Source organism: Chiloscyllium plagiosum, unplaced genomic scaffold, assembly GCF_037043375.1.
Source record: "Chiloscyllium plagiosum isolate Xiang-an unplaced genomic scaffold, Cpla_swu_hap1 HiC_scaffold_29, whole genome shotgun sequence".
Taxonomy (NCBI): Eukaryota; Metazoa; Chordata; class Chondrichthyes; order Orectolobiformes; family Hemiscylliidae; genus Chiloscyllium; species Chiloscyllium plagiosum.
This window is the reverse complement of record NW_028270167.1, coordinates 32,451,379-32,475,866: the sequence shown is the minus strand read 5'-3', so window position 1 is coordinate 32,475,866 and position 24,488 is coordinate 32,451,379. Positions and strand designations below refer to the sequence as shown.

General features: G+C 42.7%; 1 protein-coding gene across 5 annotated transcripts in view; it reads right to left on the bottom strand.

The window, feature by feature from the left end:
- Positions 1-24,488, bottom strand: part of robo3 (roundabout, axon guidance receptor, homolog 3 (Drosophila)) — a 564,581-nt gene that overhangs the window by 120,607 nt on the left and 419,486 nt on the right. For all 5 annotated transcript variants that reach the window (XM_043676841.2, XM_087976454.1, XM_087976452.1 and 2 more), the window contains exons 8-9: positions 21,348-21,516; positions 113-318 (exon numbers count right to left, since the gene is read on the bottom strand). In XM_043676841.2, coding sequence (XP_043532776.2) covers positions 113-318; positions 21,348-21,516 — 375 coding nt within the window. The remainder of the gene's footprint in view (positions 1-112; positions 319-21,347; positions 21,517-24,488) is intronic.

Sequence of the window (24,488 nt, the reverse complement as noted above, 5' to 3'; positions counted from 1 at the left end):
AGGGTAATGCGGATGATTTCCCAGAAATTGGGAATGATGAAGGAACAGCCAAACCTCACTATAGTCCAAAAGTTTAAAACAAGGTTCAATGCTGACAGTGTCCAGATCCTACCTGTACATTAGTAATCTGGAGGGTACCGTTATCCAGCATGCTAATGCGAGGGTCGTTACCAAGGATCCTCTGCCCATCTTTCAACCAATGAACACTGGGAAGAGGGTTCCCAATCACATGACACTGAAGCTGTGCTGTGGAGTCAACGGCGAATGTCTGGTTAGTGGGGCCTTGGCGGATGATGGGTGGTATCCAATCTGAAGAGACTGTAACAGGAGAAGGTGAGAAGTGAAGTTAAATATGACATTTATAAAGCTGGTGTTAATGCACAATGTCACACAAGGAGCTGCAAAAATTGAACAGTATGCTCCACAAGGACATGTACACACTGTACATTGAGCTACATGAAGGAATATTGGATAGATCAAGTTTAAACAGGGCCTGCATTCAAACTGAGGAATGCATTACACAGATGGCAAAATACAGTACTCAGTGTGTTACACAGGGAGGTGTACAGCCTTAACAGGCTGCTGTAGACACACAGCTGTATGCACTGAACAGTATGTTACACGGGGAGCTGTAATGCACTGAACAGTGTGTTACACAGAGAACTGTGCGTACCGAACAGTATGTTACACAGGGAGCTGTAATGCACTGAACAGGGTGTAACACAGGGAGCTGTGTGTACTGAACAGGGTGTTACAGAGGGAGCTGTAATGCACTGAACAGGGTGTTACATAGGGAGCTGTGTGCACTGAACAGGGTGTTACACAGGGAGCTGTAATGCACTGAACAGGGTGTTACATAGGGAGCTGTGTGCACTGAACAAGGTGTTACATAGGGAGCATTGTGCACTGAACAGGATGTTACACAGGGAGCTGTAATGCACTGAACAGGGTGTTACACAAGGAGCTGTGTGCACTGAACAGGGTGTTACATAGGGAGCTGTAATGCACTGAACAGGGTGTTATACAGGGAGCTGTAATGCACTGAACAGGGTGTTACATAGGGAGCTGTGTGTACTGAACGGGGTGTTACACAGGGAGCTGTAATGCACTGAACAGGGTGTTACACAGGGAGCTTTGTGTACTTAACAGTGTGTTACACAGGGAGCTGTGTATACTGAACGGGGTGGTACACAGGGAGCTGTAATGCACTGAACAGGGTGTTACACAGGGAGCTATGTGTACTGAACGGTGTGTTACACTGGGAGCTGTAATTCACTGAACAGGGTGTTATACAGGGAGCTGTGTGCACTGAACAGGGTGTTACACAGGGAGCTGTGATGCACTGAACAGGGTGTTACACAGGGAGCTGTGTACACTGAACAGGGTGTTACATAGGGAGCTGTGTGTACTGAACAAGGTGTTACACAGGGAGCTGTAATGCACTGAACAGGGTGTTACATGGGGAGATGTAATGCACTGAACAGGGTGTTACACAGGGAGCTGTAATGCACTGAACGGGGTGTTACACAGGGAGCTGTGTGTACTGAACAGTATGTTACACAGGGAGCTGTAATACACTGAACAGGGTGTTACATTGGGATCTGTAATTCACTGAACAGGGTGTTACACAGGGAGCCATGTGCACTGAACAAGGTGTTACACAGGGAGCTGTGTGCACTGAACAGGATGTTACACAGTGAGGTGTAATGCACTGAATGGAGTGTTACACAGGGAGATGTGTGTACTGAATAGTATGTTATACAGGGAGCTGTAATGCACTGAATGGGGTGTTACACAGGGAGCTGTGTGTACTGAACAGTATGTTGCACAGGGAGCTGTAATGCACTGAACAGGGTGTTACACAGGGAGCTGCAGACACGGGTTTTGTTTGACTGAATGGTCTATAAGATGGGGGAGCTGTCCAGCTGTCCGGACAATTCGAGCAGTGTAGAATGAGTGGTGAGTCACTTAGATGCAGCAAAGCTATTGGAATGGTCAACTGCAGGACATGATGAAGGGAAGGACTTTTCAACAAACTAATAGTGTCAGCCCAAGGCAACACTAAACAGAGAGGACAGCCTGACAGGATCACAGGGAAACTGATTGACTGTTCTCAGCTGTGCTGCTCTGGGTGTTGTTTCTTCAAATCGACTTTATACTGTCAGCTGAAAGGCTATGGAAATGGATTGGTGTCATCCTCTATCCCCCTCACATTTCCATAGGCACTGGAACTTGGTTCCTTTCACACCGCATGACAGTTTAAACCCCCATGCAATAATTTAAAAATTCAATTAACAGTGAACATTAATTGACTGCCCCTATAAGGTATGATTTGTTTCTACAAGCAGCCAGTTTCAGAAAATGTCTCCAATTAAACCAACATCAATCACATTTAAATTTTAGGCATAGCATTTTAATAAGTTACCGATTTTATAAGCCGTCTTCAGAGCAGGCACATATGGTTTAATTCAAGTGTGTCTTTAATCGGTTTTATGCAAAATTTCTTAAGTTCCTTATTTCAGCTTTAATTAAGGTGCTTCAGTCAAAGTCAAAATGTCAAACACATTGGGGCTTTGCTCCAGGTCATTTTATTGAAGCTTTAATTGGAAACCCCAATTTGCTCCTCATTATATTCCAGTTATTAAATTATTTTACCAGAAAGCCTTGATGTTTCATTCTGTAGAAATGCTCCTCTGTTGCTGGCCAATTATTTCCCATGTTCAGGATTTAGTCTGCGTTCAGTTGGCTGCTTGGATCTGGGTTTGGCATGTTATGGATAGCACAGTTAAAATATCAGCTGAATTCTCCTTTTACGAATATCGACCTAGCTGGTGCAGAGGAATCATGTCACAGTGACATTGAGGCGAAGCTTGAGCCTGTAGGTTTCCAGAAGATGTCCTCCATGTCTTGAACACAGTTCTGATTAAGTAACTTGTTAACATTCACTCCTCAGAGTCTGGAGCTCATATTACTACATGGTGGCAGTGGTGACTAGACTCATTGAATAGGAGACAAGTAGTGAGGAGCATCTATAATGAAGCCCAGGCAATATGTATGCTACGGTTAAAGGACTCTAGAAACAGGGAAATGATTCAAGAGACACCACTGGTGATAGGAGGCAGCAAACAACATCAAGGCCTATCTGCGGATAGGGAAGTCCTGCTCAAAAGCCAAAAAAGCATGGAAAAAGGCCCAGAGCAGTGTATCTGGAAGGTTTCCAGTAGAAGCAACTAGCCACGGTGAATAAAATAGCACTGTAGATTAGAGGACATGCTGGCATGGGGAGGCAAGGAGCACTCAGAAAATTCACCACTGGCAAATGTGCAAAGTAACAGGGTCAACGCTATTAACAAGTTTATAGAGAGCTGTGAGTGCCGAGAGACAGATCACGTCACTGCTGCAAAAGCAGCACAGAAAATTAAATTAAACACAGACCACAGCACCCTATAGATGTCCGGATCACTGGACATCAAGGGATGGGACAAATTCTTCCTGGGGTCACGGCAGGCCCTCTGTAATATTGTAGGCAGGGACCCACAAGGTGAATACTGGAGATCATGGTTGGGGAAAGAAAACAAATTTTCAATTTGATAGAGAGGTAAATGGTTCTATCCTTTCATAATCCTGCGGCTGTGAGTGGGAGTTCGTTAAATTTGGGATACAGGAAGTATTAAAATCAGTGTTAGATTGAAGCTTGCATTTTGTAAGAGAGATCACAGAAACCCTGTTTGCCATTCCTAATGCTTCTTTTATAGGGAATCATGAATAGTTATGTGAAATCTACAATCCAGTCTCAGTCCTCTAGTCATGGAAACATCGAGGTTCCATTCAGTATACAAATAGAAACCCAAACTCTATGGCTGAAATGTGCCTTGGTGAAGCTTAAAGTTGAGCATTAAAAGGAACTCCAGCCCATCAAAATTATACAGGACTTGAAGCAATCTAACTGCCTCACAGCCACTGCTGATTTAAAAGTCGAGCTATTAGCAGTCACCTAAGATCACGCCTTAGAGACCGATAAAAGAAAGATTATGGAAAATTCCAATAAGGACAGTGCCAACAAGTTTGTGATTCAACACGGTACCTTGCCCCCAATGATTTCCCCAACCTCCCAGTTACTGCTGTGTGGGGAGGGTTAAAATTAACCATACGATGTCAGAGATGGGAAGGCATTCAATTCTGCAGGGCGAGCACTCTCATTCTGATGCATGAGACAACAATTAAATTGAATATGTTATTTTCTAAATGAAGCAGGAATAACTTGCATGACCATCGCTCATTCTGAATCACATGTAGCTAGAACTACATCCAGAGTGACTGGTTGTCTCCCTCACCCAACTGAAATGGTCTTATTCAGGTCAATCCAAGTGGCAGGGTTAACCGTTGCAGTTATGTCACTATCCTACAGATAGTTAAGTCCAGATAGACAGGACCTGGACATCTAGGAGAAAGTGAGGTCTGCAGATGCTGGAGATCAGAGGCAAAAACTACACCAACCAACTTCACAATATTGATCTGGCTACAGTCACACTACACTGAACAATTCACCAACAGAGATGCCAATACAAATTATGTCATTAATTTCCATTTATGTGGCAATTGCTGGTTACTTTTAATCTCAGTGAAATGTGAATGTGTCATAAAATAGACAACTAAGAACACAGGAATGGGAGTGGACCATTTGGCTCCGCGAACCTGTTCCATCATTCAATGAGATCACCACTGATCTAATTCCAGACACCATAAAGTTGCAGGGAACACAACTCCCAACAATATCATGTTTAAAATTAACAAAAATCCAGCCTCAACTGCCACTTGTGAAAGAAGTTACCAAACATTTATCAGCTATTGTGTGGAACGGTTTCCAAATTTCAGTCCTGAAAGAACAGGCTCTAATTCTTAGACTGTGTCCCATTGATCTAAAATACCATCAGCAGAAACAGTTTATTTCTGTCTAATCAATTTGTTTTCCGTGATGCCTTGAACACTTTGATCTCCTAATCTTTCCAAACTCCAACGAACATAAATTGTGTGATCTCTCCTCCTAATTTAATCCTTAGAATTCAAGTGTCGTTCTGGTGTAGTTATTGGTTCAACATTATCATTCAAACTGGAGAAACAGGGTGGCACGTTGGCTCAGTGGTTAGCACAGCTGCCTCACAGTGCCAGGGGCCCAGGTTTGATTCCATCCTTGAGTGATTGTCTGTGTGGAATTTGCACATTCTTCCCGCGTCTGCGTGGGTTTCCTCCGGGTGCTCCAGTTTCCTTCTGCAATCCAAAGATGTGCAGGTTAGGTGGACTGGTCATGGGGAATGCAGGGGTTATGGGGGTGAGTCTGGGTGAGTTGCTCTCTGGAGGGCTCTTGTTGAATGAATGGGCTGAATGGTCTGCTTCCACAGTGTACGGATTCTAAACAAAGCTGTGAGAAGAGCCTGACTTTAGATAGAGCATAAATACCATCTAAACTGTAAGTATCGTCTCACAGTGAATAGCTGCTGGAGGAGCAGTAACTTAACATTATCCCAGCGAAATGGTACTCAGTTAATCTAGTTTTGTAATGATACTGATTGACGGAGGATGGTAGTTCAGGATGCTGGGAGAACTTTCTTCACACATCAAACCTTTGAGATCTGCATGTGCTGTACACAGAAGGCTAAGGGTGTAACTGTGTAACTCTACCTCTGTACTGTAGTGGAGTTTCACCTTGGATTATGGCCATGAATGTGGTGCTCAAATTTAAACCCTCCTGACCCAGCACAATGAGTATGATCAAGTCATCCAAATCATTGTGGTTATCTGTTTGTTTTTAAGATGGTGTGTTGTTTCATGCAGCCAATAATATCCTTCTGTCTTTTTCATTGTACATTATTTCTGCTATTCCCCTCTGTGGAATTACAGGAGGTGGCAGGAAATAAAAGAAATTTATGATGTGCTTTAATTCTGCTCTTCTCCTGTTTATGACATTTTTTCTTCACCTGGGAGTATTAACAACCTTGTTGCATTTGTCTCTACCTCATAAACCAAATCCGATAGCAACAGTAATCGTGAAGTCTACAGCTACAATCCCATCCACCCTGTTGTCTGGGTTGTTAAAGTTAATCCCAGCATCCCCATCAGCTGTCTTGCAGTGAACAGCCAACTCAGTACAACCTGAGGTAGGAACCCTGAATCCCCCTTCTCTCTCTGGCTTGGAATCATTTGAGCAATCCCCTCAGGTTATTGAATGCTCTTTAAGGGTGAGATCTCTTCAAAGTCTCCACTGGTTGTAAAACACTTTGGGATGTCCTGAATGTTGTGAAAGGTGCAACATAGATGCAAGCTTTTCCCTTAAAATAAGTCACTTTTATGTTCCTTCAGAGAGCTGGATTTCTTTTTGATACCTACAAATTTTAACCTTTTGGAGAGCATACCTTTAATACCAGAAACCAGTTGCATACAGGTAACTGCTTTTTAAGATGAGCTTTGTTATTTGCAATGCTCATTTCTCTTAATTGACTGGGAAAGATTTCTTTGAAGATTTCCAATGGAATGCCTGTACTCTGACAGGATCTACATTACTCAGAAGGCCCCAGTTAGAGACAGAAAGCCAATAGCAACTTAAACGTCTGTATGTGCTACTTGACAGGGATTACCTGAAAAATTCAAGACTCTGGCCTGGCTGAAAACCAAAAGGGCTCAACTCCTGAAATGGCCCCACAGTGGGCTCCTTCTGGGAAGGGATTTTGTTGCGATCAATGGAAATTGATTGTGCAGAGGGAGCAGTGACACAGTGAGGAATGAGATGGAGTAATTGTCAAATTGATTTCAGGCCGGTGAAACTGCAGAACGACTGGGCATTAAACAGCAGGGTAGTCAAGAAATAACAAGATTAACTTGGCACTTAATAGGGTCCAGTAACAGTTATGTTGCATGCCACTCTACCTGATAAATAGGCCTTTTTGGAAGATGAATTATGACTTATAACTAGATTAAAATAAACCTTAATTATTAGCTGTGGAAGGATGCAGGAAGGGGAGAGGGACATGTCAGATTTAACCCCTAGAGGTCACACTTACTTGTAGTTGTTGATATTACAAAGCCCGATATATCATCAATGGTGTACACTCAGTGACTCTCATTGGGTGAAACTATATTTTGAACGTTGCAGTCAAGAAAGGTTACACTGTTGGACGGAGTAAACATATTAATACAGCAGTAATATTATGAAATGAGCGGACCAAGAAAAAATAGTCAATATAGTCCAGATCATTGCGGTCAACTGATGAAGGGGAATTTGCTTTCTCCAGTAGTTTGTGGCAAATATATATATATTTTTAACACACAAGTAATTATCACACCTCAGTTAAAATGTGGCACTCATCACAATTAAGGAGGAAGGTATTAGTGGGCCATCTTTAGAAGTGTTGCAATGTTTGGATTTACATATATTCCCACATTGCAAGGGAAGGAGTACCAGGATTTTGACCCAGTAACATGGGAAAGACAAGGTTTTCTTGAGTGAAAGAAAGAAGAATTTTATTATTTGCTGACGCTGAGAAAAATATTTTTAAAATGATATCAAATAACAGATATAAAGTTTACTCGACAGGATTGCCTCATTTATAGGGAGAGAAAGAACATGCAGCTCAAAAAGGCCTGCTTTCTTGAGTTTAAGCTGTTCTAGTTGAATGTGAGAAATGACTGTTTGGTCAAAAAAGAGAGAAACCTTCTAAGTTCTTCTGTGAGAAATCCATTTTCTTTCACTGCTTTGCTCAGAAGTTGTTTTTCTGAAATACTGTTCATTCATACATCTGGCCAGGTGACTAAGAGGGCCATCTTAAAGTCAACCTTTTCTTAAAAAATATTTTAGTCCATGGAAGGTTCCAGGTATTAAAATTAGATGACAGGAGTCAAAAATTGATGGTCATTTTTTTCCAATCTACTGAACACAGAGCATGATTCTGAACTCTAGCTTTCTATTCTTACTAGAAGAGGAGCTTTTTTCAAAAGCTCTTCACAACCTGTAAGAGTGATATTTCAAGGCTTTAAAACAGATTGAGGATTTAAGGTGTAAGATTAAAGGTCATGAATTCAAGTGCATGAAAGGGAGATCCAAGATGGCGGCAACCCAGCAAGTCTGAGTCTGTCGTACTCCACCCAAAACTCGGGCAAAGTGGGCTACCTGCTTCCACCACACCTTCCAAACCATTCAAAATAACTTTTACCTAATTAATTTGGTCATTCTGCATCAAACTTGAGTAGTTTGGTGCAGTGCTAAAATGACTAAAGGAAAGAATGCCTGAGCTCACAGCAGGTTGGAACCCCTCCCCCACCCCCATCAGCAGCAGCAGAGATGTCCATGGCCGCCTCGGGGGACTTACTTACGGTGGCGAGCCTGTTCTCTGTAATTAACAAGCTGCAGGAGAAGATTGACGTTTTTTTCATCTAAAGTCCAGGTGGGAATCGCTTTCTGCTGCGCTGCAAAAGCACGACCGAGATATTGAATAGCTCGAACGTCGTGTTGGAGGGGCAGAGCTAAAGGCCATGACCTCGGAAACTGCTGCAGAGTGGGCCGTGGGCCGGGTCTGGGCTCTTGAGCAGCGAGTCCAGGCCTTAGAAGAACACATCGACTACCTTGAGAATCACGGTCGCCTATAAAATATTCGTTTGCTGGGCCTTCCCGAAAGGGAAGAGGAAGGCCAGCTTGCAGTCTTTTTGGAGCAATGACTCCCTCAGATATTGAAGCTGGAGTCTGGGTCAGGCCAGGTGTGGGCAGAGTGGGCCCACCGGGTTGCTATACGCAGGCCGGGGTTGGATCAGCGCCCCCGCCCGCTCCTGTTCCGGCTTCAGTGTTACAGAGAGAAGCAAATGCTCCTGGAAGCCTCCAGAACCCTTGGGAAGGATCCCCAAGCCATGACTTATAAGGGATTATGCTGTTCCAGAATTTCTCCCTAGCTTTGGTCTGCAAGAGCAGGGTGTTTGATGAAATGAAGAAGCGTCTAAGGGATTTAAACATCCAGCATTCCTTGCGTTACCAGCGACACTGCATTTTAGCCATGAAGGATCCACCTATAACTTTGGATCGCCGGAGAAGGCCAAAGAATTTTTGGACGTTCTTAAATAGACTGTAAGAATTAATCCATGTGGTTAATGATGCTGTTTTGCCCCCCCCAGTCTACCCTTTTTTTTCTTAAAATTTCCTTTATTGTTTAATATCGTCTCCAGGGGTAGGAAGGGAGGCCTATTTCTTCTCCAGTATGCAATTTCCTTTTTATTTATATAGGCTGGGTAGTTTATGTGGGGGGAGGGCATTTACTTTGTCCTACCTCTTTCTTAGAATGGGGTTTTCTTTTTCTGTTATTATACTTAGTTATTACCTGCTGAGATGATAACTTTATAGTTTTATATGCTTATACTTGGCATTATCTTTATTAAATGTATCTAGGTGTTGGTGTGGGTGGGGAACTCACTTTCAACTTTAGCTTTATAGTACACTTGAATTTCTTTATTTTACTATGTGGTGCCTGGGTTTAGGGTGGGGCGCTGGTTAGGAGAGGATACAATGGGTTTACTGACAGGAAGTGATGCCCCCTGGGAGCAAGGGGGGGAAATCTCCTTTTAAATGGGTTTTATATTTTTCTTATTTAGAAATAGTTTTTTTATTATATCGCCGTGAGTGCATTAAAGAATTTCTATTTTTGTGAATTTTCTACGGTCTATGCTCGGGGTATTTTGGATGGGGTTCTTCCTCCCGGAGTGTCTTGGACTTGCCTGGACAATAATGGTTCGTCATTTGATGAAGTGGTGCACCTGGAATGTCAAGGGGAGTAATTCACCAATAAAAAGGAAGAAAATGCTATCAAACCTCAAAAAAGAAAGGGTTGATATAGCTCTCTTACAGGAGACACAATTACTGGATAAAGAGCACTTGAAATTACAACAGGAAGGATTTGATCAGGCTTTCTTTTCATCTTTCAGTTCAAAAAGTAGGGGAGTAGTCCTTCTCATTCAGGAGAACATTCCTTTCAAAATCTTAAGTCAGATAAAGGATGAATCTGGACAGTATATACTGATCAAAGCCCTTATAAATGGAAGGGAGTATGGGATTTTGAATCTTTATTGTCCGCCAGCACACCCTTTCAAATTTACAACGGAAGCATTCTCCAAACTGATGGCTTTCGGGGCTTGTTACACAATTATAGAAGGAGATTTTAATTGTTTTATGGACCCAGAGGTAGACAGGTACCCAAGAGTACTGCGGGTATATCTCCTAGATCCAGACAATTGGTGGATTTGAATAAGGAGCTAGGATTAGAAGGTGTGTGGAGGTGCCTTCACCCACAAGGCAGAAATTTTTCTTTCTATTCTAATCCACGTAGAATTGATATGTTTTTTGCTCCCTCTACCTTTCTGAATTCCATACTATCCTGCAAAATAGGTAGTATAATAATCTCTGATCATGCTACTGTGTACATGGAAACCAAGGGACAATGAAACGACCCCCCAACATTGGCGTATGGACTCTTTCTTAATGAAGGATAGTAAATTCATACAATATTTTTCTCAAGAATTCAAAACCTTTTTGGAAATTAACTCAGGTACGGCCAGTAACCCAGTGATGTGGGAGACTATTAGGGCCTATGTGCGAGGTCTGATCATTTCGTACTCGGCAACCCAGAAGAAACAAAAGGGAGAACAATAGCGTCTGCTCAAGGCTCGCTTGAAGGCAGCTGAGTTAGCTTATGTTGATAGGCCCTCTGTTGCTAAGTTACAAAGGATTACAGCCCTTAGGACAGCCCTGAATACTGCACTTACCCAAACGGCAAAGAGGGAAATATTTTCTTTGCAAAGCACAGATTGTATGAAGATGGCGATAAGCCTGGTAGATACCTAGCGTATCTTGCAAGGGAGAAAAAGGCCCTCAAGCTATCACGTCCATTAGGGAAAGTGCTGATACTTTGACTCATGATCATAAAAGGATCAACACAATCTTCAGAGAGTTTTACTCTGATTTGTATAAATCGCAGGATTGTGAAGACCGAGCTAAGAAGATGGAGTCCTTTTTTAAAAGCCTGGCCTTTCCGGACTTAACCCCGGAACAGGTGTCGATTTTGAATATTCCCCTGACAACCCAGGAAGTACTTGATGCAATCAAGCAGCTTCAGAGCGGTAAGGAACCTGGCCCAGATGGATTCCAGGTTGAATTCTACAAAGAGTTTACAGGAGTACTGGCTGGTCCACTTATAGACATGTATAATTACTCATATGGTCAGGGCTGCCTCCCCCCCTTCATTGAGAGAGGGGAATATTTCTCTTATTCTCAAAAAGGAAAGGCCCCAGAAGATTGCACATCACACAGACCAATATCTTTGTTAAATGTAGATTTTAAAATTCTTTCTAAAACATTAGCATTGAGGTTGGAGAGGGTGTTACCACACATCATAAAACAGGACCAGACGGGATTTATCAAGGGCTGTAGATCATCTAATAATATTAGAAGGGCTTTGAATGTGATTCAAGTCTGTCATCAGGAAAGAATACCAGCAATAGCAGTCTCGTTGGATGCAGAGAAGGCATTTAACAGGGTTGAATGGTCATACCTGTTTTACACACTGGAAAAGTTCGGTGTCAGAAAGGTATTCGCTAAATGGGTCTCAATGTTGTATAATCACCCCAAAGCAGCCGTGATTACCAATGGTTTAGGCTCGGATAACTTCAGTGTGGGTAGGGGCTCCCATCAGGGATGTCCTCTCTCACCGTTACTATTCACGCTAATAATTGAGTCACTAGCGGAAGCTATACGGGCTGATTCTAATATAATGCCTCCAAGGGTTGGTATGGGCAAACATAAAATTACCCTTTATGCAGATGATGTTCTCCTTTTTCTTAGTAATCCTTTGATATCCGTGCCCCGCCTGATTCAAGTAATTAATTTATTTAGTGCGTTCTCAGGTTACAAAATTAATTCCACAAAATCAGAGTTCATGTCGATGGGCAGTCTCACTAGTATGTCCCACTTATCGGACGGATCTCGCTTTCCCTTTTGGTGGTCTCTGGAGGGTTGTTTTATATTTAGGTATTTTTATCACCACAATATTTGACCAATTGTATAAAGTCAATTTTGTACATCTATTGGAGAGGATAAGGCAGGACCTTCAATGTTGGGGGGATCTTCCAATATCTTGGTGAGGCAGAATAGCTCTAATTAAAATGAATATCTTGCCCAGTCTCCTATATCCTATGAGAATGCTCCCTGTGATACTACCAAGGCCGGCATTACGCAAACTATACGGTTGGCTTGGTTCTTTCATCTGGAGTCATAGGCAGCCCCTTATTTAGTTAAAGAAGCTGCAGCTTCCACAAGCAAGGGGAGGGCTGGATTTTCCAGACTTTAGGAAGTATCAGCTGAGTTCTCTATTAAGCTACATAGCTGATTGGGTCTCGTGTGGCCCGCAATCAATCTGGATGGACATCGGGGCCTCTCAAGCAAAGTGTCCCCTTTTTAATCTCCTATTTTTAGATAAAATGAAAGTCATTATGGACCATTGTAAAAACCCTACCGTATTAAACACAATTAAAACCTGGAAGATAATGCGACAAAACGAGGGCAACTCACAAAATAAACCTCCCCTTCTACTCCTGTAGTGGGAACATGGGGTTTTCAACTGGGGCTCACTGACGCCACATTTAAACCTTGGTGGTCTGGGGGTATTTCCTGCTTAGGGGATCTGTTCAATGGGGAGGTTATGATGTCTTTTGAACAGCAACACCAGAAATTTGGACTACCTAATGGAGACCTCTTTCCGTACTTACATATTCGAGAAGAAGACTATGTTATTAGATTGCTCTTATAAATCAGATAGGGAACAAAGAGTGTTATGGAAGTGTCGGAAGACATGGAAAGATTGTTTAAAACATGGAATCAGGAATTGGGGTTGGAAATCACTTCAGAAATGTGGGACGACATCTGGGAAAATGCCAGAAAGGTCTCTATCTGTAATAGAACCCAAGCTATTCAATTAAAGATGCTCCATAGGACTCATATAGCACCGGAAAGATTGGCAAAATTCAGGGCAGGAGCATCTCCAATGTGTCCTAAATGTAAAATAGAGGTGGGCACTCTCACACACTGCTTATGGCCATGTCACAAGATCCGCAAATACTGGGTCAGAGTAGCAAATGCTCTGACAGAAATCTTGGGAGCAGAAATTAGGGTGGGTCCAGTATCTCTTCTCTTGGGCTTTTCGAGGCTGCCTTCCCTGGATGTGCATAGAAGGAAATTATTCTCCATTCTCTCCTTTTGTGCAAGGCAAAATATCTTAGTAAACTGGGTAGCTGATGGCCCTCCAGGACTTTTGAATTGGTATAGGTTGGTCATGGAATGTATTCCACTTGACTTCCTTACAAATATGGTGCACCAAAAAAACTGAATTATTTTATAAAATATGGCAGCCCTTTCTGAACTACATAGATACAGATATTTTGGCCATTTTGTCAAGGACTTTTATCTAGTTGTGGTAACGGTTCAGGCTGGGCCGGGGAGGGGGGAATCCTGTACGAATACGGGTTTTATTATGACTTGATGTTAATTTGTTGTGAGCAAGTACTTCATTATTTAATTATTATGTTTTTTTTTCCTTTTGAGTAATGTAAGATAGTTTATTATGCGTTCTGGTTAGTTATAGGTTAGATTAGTAGTTAGTCGAGTGTTTTATTTCTTTATCTTTTCTCTTTGTTTGCAATGTTTTGGCTAATATTTATTTAATATTTAATTGTATTTTAATGTTTGTATTTGTGTGTATTATTTTGTAAGTTTCTAATAATATGTTATAAAAAATTTTCTTTTTCTTCAATAAAAATATCTATCAAAAAAAAATAAAGTGCATGAAAGAATTAAAATTGAAGAGAGCAGAAAAAAGGTAGTGATTGAGTGATGTCAAGTTTGGTTTCAAAATGCTGTGATGAGAGGGCGATGAGGCACTTCATAACTTTAAACTTGAGAGAATGCCTCAGGATGTGTCTGAGCAGTGAAAGCTGATTTCAACAAATGTAAGAGTATAAGGAAGAGGAAAAGCAAGCCCGAATATCTGGTCCATCTACCATCTATAACCTGCAAGGTTGCTTTAAACCATCCGAACCCACTACTTCCACCACTTTGAAGGATAAGAGCAATGGTCACATAGGGTAAAAAAACCCATCAGCAACGTGTTTTCCTCCAATTCACATTGCATCCTAACCTTTTGTTGATCCTTCGGTGCCACTGGGTCAGAATCCTGCATCTCTTTCCATCGCACTGAGTAACTTTAACTCAAAGACTGCAGCAGTTTAAGGATGTGGCCCATGTGTAGCTCTTCAAGAGCAACATGATAAAATGCCAGCCTAGCTAACAACATCCATTTCTCAAAAACGAGGATTTAAAAAAAAAGATATTTTGCAGCTTAAACGCAAACACTTGAAGATCATAACAAACTATGGGGCAGTACCTCAGTCCCTCTGGCAATACAGCAAGTCAATTGCAAGAAGTCTGCTTGTGTCCCAGCCCTGAAATTGGACCCATTACCAGCATTCACTGAGTCAACACAAAGATGTTCCTCCTTTATCGTGTCACTGTTGTGACTCATAATGCTTTAAAACAAAGCAGCACACAGATTGATAGAAGGGGTGTCTTTCGTAATTGCATAGGGCCTTAGTAAGAACATACCTGGAATAGTGTGCCTTTTTGGTTTCCTTATCTGAGGAAGGTATGAAAGTTTGTAAATGAAAGTTTGCCTGACTGATTCACAATGATTTTAGGCATTGAGTATAGAAGTTGGGAAGTTATGTTGCAGGACGTTGGTGAGGCAACATTTGGAATATTGTGTTCAGTTTTGGTCGCCTGCTATGGGAAGAATGTTATTGAATCTGAAAGAGTGCAGAAGAAATTTATAAGGATGTTGCCTGACCTCAATAGTCTGAGTTACAGGGAGAGGTTGGATAAGCTAGGACTTTTTCTTCAGAGCATAGAATACTGAGGGGGGATCTTATAGAAGTGTATGAAATCATGACAGGCATGGAGAAGGTGAATGCACTCAGTCTTTTTCCCAGGGTTGGGGAATCGAGGACTAGAGGGCATCAGTTTAAGGTTAGAGGGGAAAGAATAAAAGGGAACCTGAGGGACAGCTTTTTTACACAGAGGGTGGTATGCACATGGAATGAGCTGCCAGCAGAAGTAGTTGAGGTGGGTACATTAATATTAAAAAGGCATTTGGATAAATACATGGATAGGAAAGATTTGGAAGGATATGGGCCAAGTGCTGGGAAATGGGGTTAGTGTAGATGGACATTTTGGTTGGTATGGACCAGTTTGGGCCAATGGGCCTGTCTATGTCCTGTCGGACTCTATGATTCCTGGGATGGCAACACAGACTAAGAAGAGAGATTGTATCGCTTAGGACTATGGTCACTGGAGTTTAGAAGAGTGAGGGGGGAATCACACAGAACCCTCTAAAATTCTAACAGGACTGGACTGGGTGAATGCAGGAAGGATGTTCCCAATGACTGAGGAGCCCAACCAGATATGGATAGGCTATTGAAGACTAACATAAGAAGAAATGTCTCCACCCCAGACAGTGGTGAGCCTGTGGAATTCTCTGCCATAGAACATGGTTGGGAACAAAATATTGCATTTTTCAAGAAGGAGTTAGATATAATTCTTCTAGCGAAAAGGATGAAAGGATGAGGAGAAAGTGGGACCAGGGAAATACGTTGTCTGATCATCCATGATCATATTGAATGGTGAAACAGCCTCAAAGGGCCACACAGTGAACTGCTGCTCCAGTTTTATATGATTCAATGTTTTGACATAGTGAGTTTGTTCAAGTTGTTGTAGGTTATGTTTGAGATTAGAGTGCATACACGTGAATGCCTCAGACATCACTGCAGCCTACATTAAAATGCAATCCGTTACACGAGACAGATTGAAATGGTGTTAGATGTTAAAAATTTTTACTATCTATAAATTGTAATCAAAGCCAAGTTTGAAATGGAAGCTGGGCATGACTCTCACAAGGGCCAATAGGGTCTGTTGGTGAGCTGACCCAGTGGATGGTTCAAAACCCCGTGGGTTGGATTCCTATTCAGGCTAAGCCAGTCTCAGGACCTGCTTCCTCACCCTGCCCTGGGATATAGAGACGTAGAGTTGTGCAGCACAGAAACATACACTTCCATCCAATTTGTCCACGCTGATATCCGAAACTAATCTAGTCCCATTTGCCAGCATTTGACCCATAAACACTTCTAAACACTTCTTATTCATGTACCCATCCAGATAATCGTACCAGCCTCCACCACTTCCTCTAGCAGCATATCCCATACACGCACCACTGTCTGTGAGAAAAAGTTACTCCTTCAGTCCATTTGGAAGACAATGGCAAACCACAACCAAAATACATCAGCCAAAATAAGAAGACAGGTACTAGATCAAGTACCAGCAGATAATGAAACAAGGACCTGCCTTCACAATGATCATCCAACACTCATTCTGTATCTGACACAACCATCAAAGAGAAGGAACTGAAAAATAGGGCTCACATCACCAATCTCAGATCTGTATTTCTACTGCTCAGAAGATTTGTATGTTGTATACATCTTTCTTTTCATTTTATTCTTTATGTTTCTATGAAGTAACCTTTGAAGTTTAGCCTTGGGACGCTTGATTTTCTTTGGAAAAAAAACTTACTTTTGCTGCCCACACTGCCTCTCACTCCCTTTCCCAGATAAATGATAGCATCTCACATCTAATTCTGCAACTTCCCCCAAATCAACCAGCCCATTGATCTTCCTACAAGGATCTAAACAGTGAAACTATCATTTGCCTGTAAAACTGGCAAAGCTTGCATTTATCGGCCATCCCTTGTTTCTCAAAATGACAGTGTTGGACCTTCAAACTCTGAACCAGAGATGGTAGGACAATGATCGTATCACTGGACTAGTAATCCAAAAGCCCAGGCTGTTATTTGGTGACATGAGTTCAAATCGCACCACAGCAGTTGCTGGAATTTAAATTCAATGAATAAATCTGTAATTGAAAACTAATCTTAGCAATTAAACAACTGTTGTAAAAATAAAACCTTCGGGACACTTGGAAAGTATATGAATAGGAAACATTTGGAGGGGTGTGGGCCAGGAGCAGGCAGGGGGGACGAGTTTAGTTTTGGATTATGTTTGGCATGGACTGGTTGGACCAAAGGGTCTGTTTCCGTGCTGTATGACTCCATGTTTCTGAGAGAGAGAGAGAGAGGAAGGAAATCTGCCATCCTTACCTGATCTGGCCTACATTTGACTCCAGACCCACAGCAATCTGGTTGACTCATGATACTGCCCACTGAAATGGCCGAACAAGCCAGTCAGTTTAAGTGGCATTTAAAAATAAACAATAAAGGCTGGCCTTACTACTCACACTCACACCCTATGCAAAATTATTTTTAAAAAAAATGTGAACTGCTTCAGATGAAGTATTAAACAGAGAATTGCCACACGAATGTGTTAAACATTCAATCAATAGTAACCTTTCAACTAATTATTGAAATTATGAAGGGGTTGACTGCAGAGGGCTGTAGTGTTGACAGTTACGTTCCAGCAATCATGCTTCCTGTTATACAAAGCAGACGAAGTAAAAAATAATGAAACAGGGCACGATACAGAGATAGTCTCCCCACATTTTATTCCCAGCATTCGTTTGCAGCACCAATTATTTGCCATCGATCTGGCAGCAGTGACAGGGCAGAGGAAAGCTCACGCTCAATTGAATTTCCTGGCAACAATTTGCAGGAAGGGGAGAACAAAAATGAAATCAATCCCTGTTAGTGGCCTACCCCGGACAGAGATTGTCTAGGGGTAGCCTGCCACCCTGACAGCAATCACAGGCTCTGCTCATCAGTCAGAAGGCCAGAGGAGCTTCACTACTCTGTCACAGCTGGTGGAAAGCAGCCCCCACACAATGCAATATTTTAATATCAGGTTGTGGGAACCCAGGTGATTTCTCGGAACCATTCATCCTGTTTATTATCCAGATGCAATTCTTTAACAGTGTAGTAATCTCTTTTGACAAGATCAACCATAGCTACTGAAGCTGAGGTGGTTAGGGCCTGGTGTCAACGCCCACTGCTCTTTTCGCTTTTGGGAAAGAATATTGATTTTAACCCCTCCAGCACTGGTGACTATATCTTCACCCGTCAGGCTCTCAGCTCCAGAATCCTTTCCCTACATCACTCCACCTCTCTCTCTCTCAGAAACACGGAGTCATACAGCACGGTAACAGACCCTTTGGTCCAACCAGTCCATGCCAAACATAATCCCAAACTATCCTAGTCCCCCCTGCCTGCTCCTGGCCCACACCCCTCCAAATGTTTCCTTTTCATATACTTTCCAAGTGTCTTTTAAACATTGTAACTGTGCCTGCATCCACCACTCCCTCAGGAAGCTCATTCCACACACAAACCACCCACGTAAATCTGTGTAAAACATTTGCCCCTCACATCTTTTTTAAATCTCTATTCTCTCACCTTAAAAATATCTTCCTTTAAGAACCCACTTAAATTCGACTTCTTTGACCAAGAGTTAGGTCACCTACCCAAATTTCCCTTTTTGTGGCTTTGGGGTGTCAAAGTTTGCTTCGTAATGTATCTCGGAAGAGCCTTTTTGTGATGCTGGGTTATGTTAATGTTTCTATAGAGCAAGTCATTGTGGTGGTTATAGAAGTGGAGAAAACGTCTCATAAAAATGCATTTTTTGAGCAATAAACCATTCTGCCCAGCTCGTGCTGTGGGTCGTTCAGTCTCCCCAGGAATTGAATTTCCTATAGCTTCTAAAGCTCCTACAGGATACAAGTCCCGCATGTCTCAATCCACTTTGATTTACCCAGTTAACTGTACCCTGGTGGTAGTGAATTGGACAATCAATAACTATAACAAGCACGAGTGGGCACATTGGAGGAGCAAAAATGCCGCGGAGGTTTAAAGAGCTATCTTTCATTTTCTGTAACTCAGGTCTAAAGCCAGCCCGAAGCTGAATAATGACATACTCGGGCCACTCTTAGTGCTTATGGGAGCCATAACACAAAGACATCAGTGATGTTGTCCCAGTCAAAAACCTCATTCAAACAGGGTTTAGAGTTGATTGGTGAGATCAATGGGAATTTCTCACTGTAAGTGTTCCTTTGGCCACTGATCCACTGCAGAACAAACTTTGAATGCCATTCGTAATTTTTGACTGATCCTACTCAGTCTCTTTAGGAACATTGGAAATAAGAGGAGTAGGCTGATTGGCTGATTTTCTACCGAAAAGTCATTTTCCCACACCATCCCCTTTACATGGTGATATCTTTAGTCTCTAGAAATCTATTGATTTCTGCCTTGGACACTCGATGACTGAGCTTCCACAACTCTCTGAGGTAGAGAATTTCAAAGATTTGTCACTTGCCAAGTGAGGAAATTCCTCCTTATCTTCGTCCCAACAGCCTATCACTTCATACTGAGAGCTTGTTCCTCAGTTTTACATGCACGTAGTCAGCGGAAACATCTTTTCTTTTTATTGTAGAATTATAGAATCCCTACAGTATGGAAGCTAGGCATTTGGCCCATCCACTCTCCAAAGAACATCCCACACAGATGCACCCCTCTACCCTATCCCTGTCACCCTGCACTTCCCATGGTTAATCCACCCATCTTGCATATCCCTGATCACTACAGGGCAATTTTAACATGCACATTTTTGGACTGTGGGAGGAAATCAAAGCATCCAGAGGAATCCCACACAGATACAAGAAGCATGTATAAACTCCACACTGATAGTTGCCCGAGGCTGGAATCGAACCCGGGTCCTTTGTGCTATGAGCACTGAGCCACCATGCCACTTGTCAAGTCCTGAAGAAGGGCTCATGCCCGAAATGTTGATTCTCCTGCTCCTTGGATGCTGCCTGACCTGCTGCGCTTTTCCAGCAGCACATTTTCAGCTCTGATCACCAGCATCTGCAGTCCTCACTTTCTCCTAGAAGATTTTAATGTACTGCGAATCCTCTTACAAGGACGCCTTCCTTGAAGAAGCTCTCTTCCTCCCTCTACAAGGATTTCAGTGAGTCCCTCTCTCACTGCACACCCCAGGTCACCTCCTCTGCCCAGAAGCTCCTCTGAAGAAGGGCTCATGCCCAAAACGTCGATTCTCCTGCTCCTTGGATGCTGCCTGACCTGCTGCGCTTTTCCAGCAACACATTTTTAGCTCTGATCTCCAGCATCTGCAGTCCTCACTTTCTCCTACAAGTCTTGCAGTACCTTTGTATACTTCACTATTTACAACAAATCAGCTCCATCCTACTGGCTGACTCAATGCTTAGAAGTTAGGATTATGTGAACACATTAGATACACTCTTGCCTCAAAATTATTTCCATTTAACAAATGCTCGACAGTCTAATTTTGGGTCATCTCACCAGCTTTCTCCCAAACAGCTTAGAATTCTTCCTGTGCTGACCTGCACTCCAGAAAGCACTCTCTTCTGCTGAAAAATTATTGTAGTCCAGTTCCTATTGAGATTCAGTCTCTCAGAAAGAGATGGTGCAGACTAGATAATAACAGTGGTTCGGTCTGTAGGCTCACAAGTGATTCTCAATTCACATTAGATTGAGTACCTCAAATCCCCCTACCCAGTGTCGAAAAACTAGACATTTTTTCTCATTTTCCATGCATCGATGTTAATTGAGTAAAAATCTAACTTACCTGGTTATGTTGATCTGCTTAGGTGCTGTATTAGTATGGTGAGGCTCTAGATTAGTTAATGGCTTTATATGCTGCTCTACACTGTGCTTCAAGTGACCTTTGACCCCAGCTTGACCCAAAATGGCAATAGAGCCAGGGCAGCACAGTGGCTCAATAGTTAGCACTGCTGCCTCATAGTGCCAGGGACGAGAGTTCAAATCCAGCTTGGGCAAGTGTCTGTATGGAGTTTGTGGGTTTCCTCCTGGTGCTCTGATTCCTCCTAAAGATGTGCAGGTTAGGTGGATTGTCCATAGTGTGCTAGGTGGATTAGCCATGAGAAATGTGGGGTTATAAGGATAGCGTCTGGGTGGGATGCTCTTTGGAGGGTTGGTGTGGACTCGATGGGATGAATGGCCTGTTTCCACACTGTAGGGATTCAAAGAGAACCAAGTTGGCTTCAGTCCTGACGGTGCCAGAACTATAGTAACTTTTGCTTGGAACGTTTCTCAGTTCCGTCTTGCTATCATGGCCTGAATGTAATTTTTTACATTCCTACTTTCAGTAACTCATTTGATGAAAATCAGTTTCTTCCAATTGACAAAGGCAGCTGGGGAGTAGATATCAAACACTTTTGGACTTACCGTCTTCCACTTCCAGGAGGGCCTTGGATAGGATGCTGCCAGCAACGCTGATTGCCTGACACATATAATATCCAGAATCACCTGACTGCACATCGGTAATTGTCAGTTCGCCTTTTGGAGAGACAGAGAAACGCCCCAAAGGCTGAGCCTGGCTGGGAAAAAGCAGGATCTGTAGCAAAGAAACAGAAGAATAATTTGTTGCAGTCAAAACTGCTCCCCGGCAATTGAAATTGAATTGCTCATTGAACAGGCAAGGGCAGACACAATCTGCCCCACTCCAGTCTCAGAGGCACTATACATGCGGGTTGCTTAATGCAATGAGTTCTGTTTGTTACCATGTTTGTCTTTCCTTATGTTTGTTCATTCATAGAATGTTACCATCATTGACTATCCCAGCACTTATTGCTCATCTCCACTGCAATTAATCAATTACAATAGTGAGCCACCATCTTGAATTGCTGCTGACCATGCAGTGTAGGCACTCCCACTTTGTAATTAGGAATGAAGTTTCAGGATTTTGACCCAGTGTCAGTGAAGAAACAGTGCTGAATGGTAAACGTTTGCTATAATACAATCATCTGGCCCCAAAAATTAAGAATGTGTTAAAACTGAACTGTGGATAGATCATTCCAAATGGCAGAAAGGAAAGTGAGAGAACTGAGCTAAGGAGATGAGTCAAGCTGAGAGGGAAGTCAGTAATCTTACTATGAAGCCTCTTCCAAGGATGCCTACCATGAGGAAGTTCTCCTCCTCTCGTCACACTATCACCTTCTCTCTCATCTTCATCCACCTATCGCTTTCTCACCTACCTTTCCCCAAACACCCCCCTCCCATTTATCTCTCAGCCCCTGGCCCACAAGCCTGATTCTTGATGAAGGGCTTATGCCAAAACGTCGATTCTCCTGCTCCTCGGATGCTGCCTGACCTGCTGTGCTTTTCCAACAACACACTCTTGACTCTGAAAGGGAAGTCAGGGTTGGGTTTGTTAAGGGGATAATTGGGGCTGAGAGTAAGAGAAGTTAGATCCAAGACTTAGAGGGGAGTTGGGTTGGTTAATGAGTGGGATCCACGAGCGACTGTACGTTAAGTGAAACAAGCGTTAAAGTGCACTTTCCCTGTAGTCAGGATGATGCGTGGTTTGGAGGGAAACTTGCAGGTAGTGATGTTCCCCATCAACTGTTGCCCTAGAGGTCACTGATTCAGAAGCTGCATAGGCACCAATAAACAGTAAGAAAACATATTTAAATTCTTCTGTACAAATAGGTAAAACTATGACTGGCTTCTTGTCAGGGGTGACACAGTGACTCAGTGGTTAGTACTGTTACCTCACAGTACCAAGGATCTGAGCTCGATCCCACTGTCGGGCAACTGTCTGTGTGGAGTTTGGACATTCTCCCCGTGTCTGTGTGGGTTTCCTCTGGTTTCCGCCCTAAGATGTGCAGGTTAGGTGGATAGGCGAAGCTAAATTGCCCATAGTGTTCAGGGAGGTGAGTTAGCCATGAAAGGGTTACAGGGATGTGTGGGGAAGTTGGGGTGGTGGGGGGGGGTTTAGTGTCGGTCTGGGCGGGATGCTTTTCAGGGTGTTGATGGGCCGAATGGCCTGCTTCCACACTGTAGGGATTCCATGATGATTCTTGTACCCTCCATGATGATTCTTGTACCCAACATCATAACAGGTCCAGTTACAGACCAGTACTAATCAGTAATAGATCTACTAACGGCCATACTACAGCTTAAAGGACGGAGCACCAAAAGCCAGAATACCCCACCCACCCCACTCACTTTTCTGGAATTCTCTTTGAGAGGTAGTGACCCCATTTTCTCCAGTACTACCCCAGGCATGGAACAGCTGAACTTCGAACTGAATTGCTGTGTGCGCTTTGAAACCAATGAAGTGTGACATTTTCCAACTTCACACTTGATTAACATCCAAGCAGGAATCAAAGAACCACCCAGCGTAGCAGAAGGCTATTCAGTCCATAATTCCTGTGTTGACCTTTTGTAAGAATTACCCAACTCGCCTCGCTTTCCTTTTGCTCTTTTCCCACAACCTCAATATTTGCTCTCCTTCAAATATTGATCTAATTCCCTGCTGCTCTGTTACGATCATCATTTTGGGAGATAGGTTCCAGATGTTGACAATTTTGTTGCATAAAAGATACTTTCCTCCTCTCCACTCTGGCTCTTGTGCTAATTATCCAAAAGAAAAGCGCACTCCCATAATGCTTAAGCTGGAATATGAGAGAGACAGAATTAAGCAGGCATAGATGCTGAATACAGCCAGATGACAAAACAGTACTATTATTAGTATCTGACCTTCTCCTTACCAACCAGTTAATTTGGTCATGATCAGCAGCAACCAAATTACTTAAGCTGGTTGGTAACACAGATAGAAACTGGAGGCCAAGAAAATAAAACTGAAGGCTATCGTTTTTATGAATGCGCAATGAAATCTAATCTGATTTAGAATGGGCATCAGTGAATCCAGAAACGAGCTCAGCAGTCACAGTTTGGCTCCTGGCTACTACCAGGGTCAAAGCCGTCATCTATCTGTCCTTGTGACAGTCGCCTGTCTGTTTCTGGGTTACAAGGCGCCTCAAGCTGATTGAAACACTCTGCTATCACTCATGCTGCACCAGGTCCAATATTCCAGTGTAAAACAATTTACAATATGAAGTACAATCGGGCTGATCAACAGCTTGAACCTTGTTAACGTGGAATTGTATGTTCGAGGATACTCCTGTAAGTTGATTTTACTGGGTCACTACACAGAGCATTTGCATTACATAGAGACCAGGTTCAATTACAGTTGGTGAAACTTTATTGCTGGAACAGCACAGCAGGTCAGACAGCATCTAGGGAAAAGGAGATTCGACGTTTCGGGCACATGCCCTTCCTCAGGAATCCAATTACAGTTGGATCTCAGTTAGAGTGCAGGATGAGCACTGTAATTGCCAACAGAGAGAGCGATGGTGGAGAAATGAACCAGGTGTTTCTGTTCCTTCTTTTTATTCGTTGAAGAAAACGTGTAGATGATAACAAAGCTCAGTATTAGGTCAATTCTGGCCCGTTTCAACTCCCAACTATTGTATAGTTCTACTCCAGATATGAGTACAGTACAGCAATGAAACAAAAACAAAG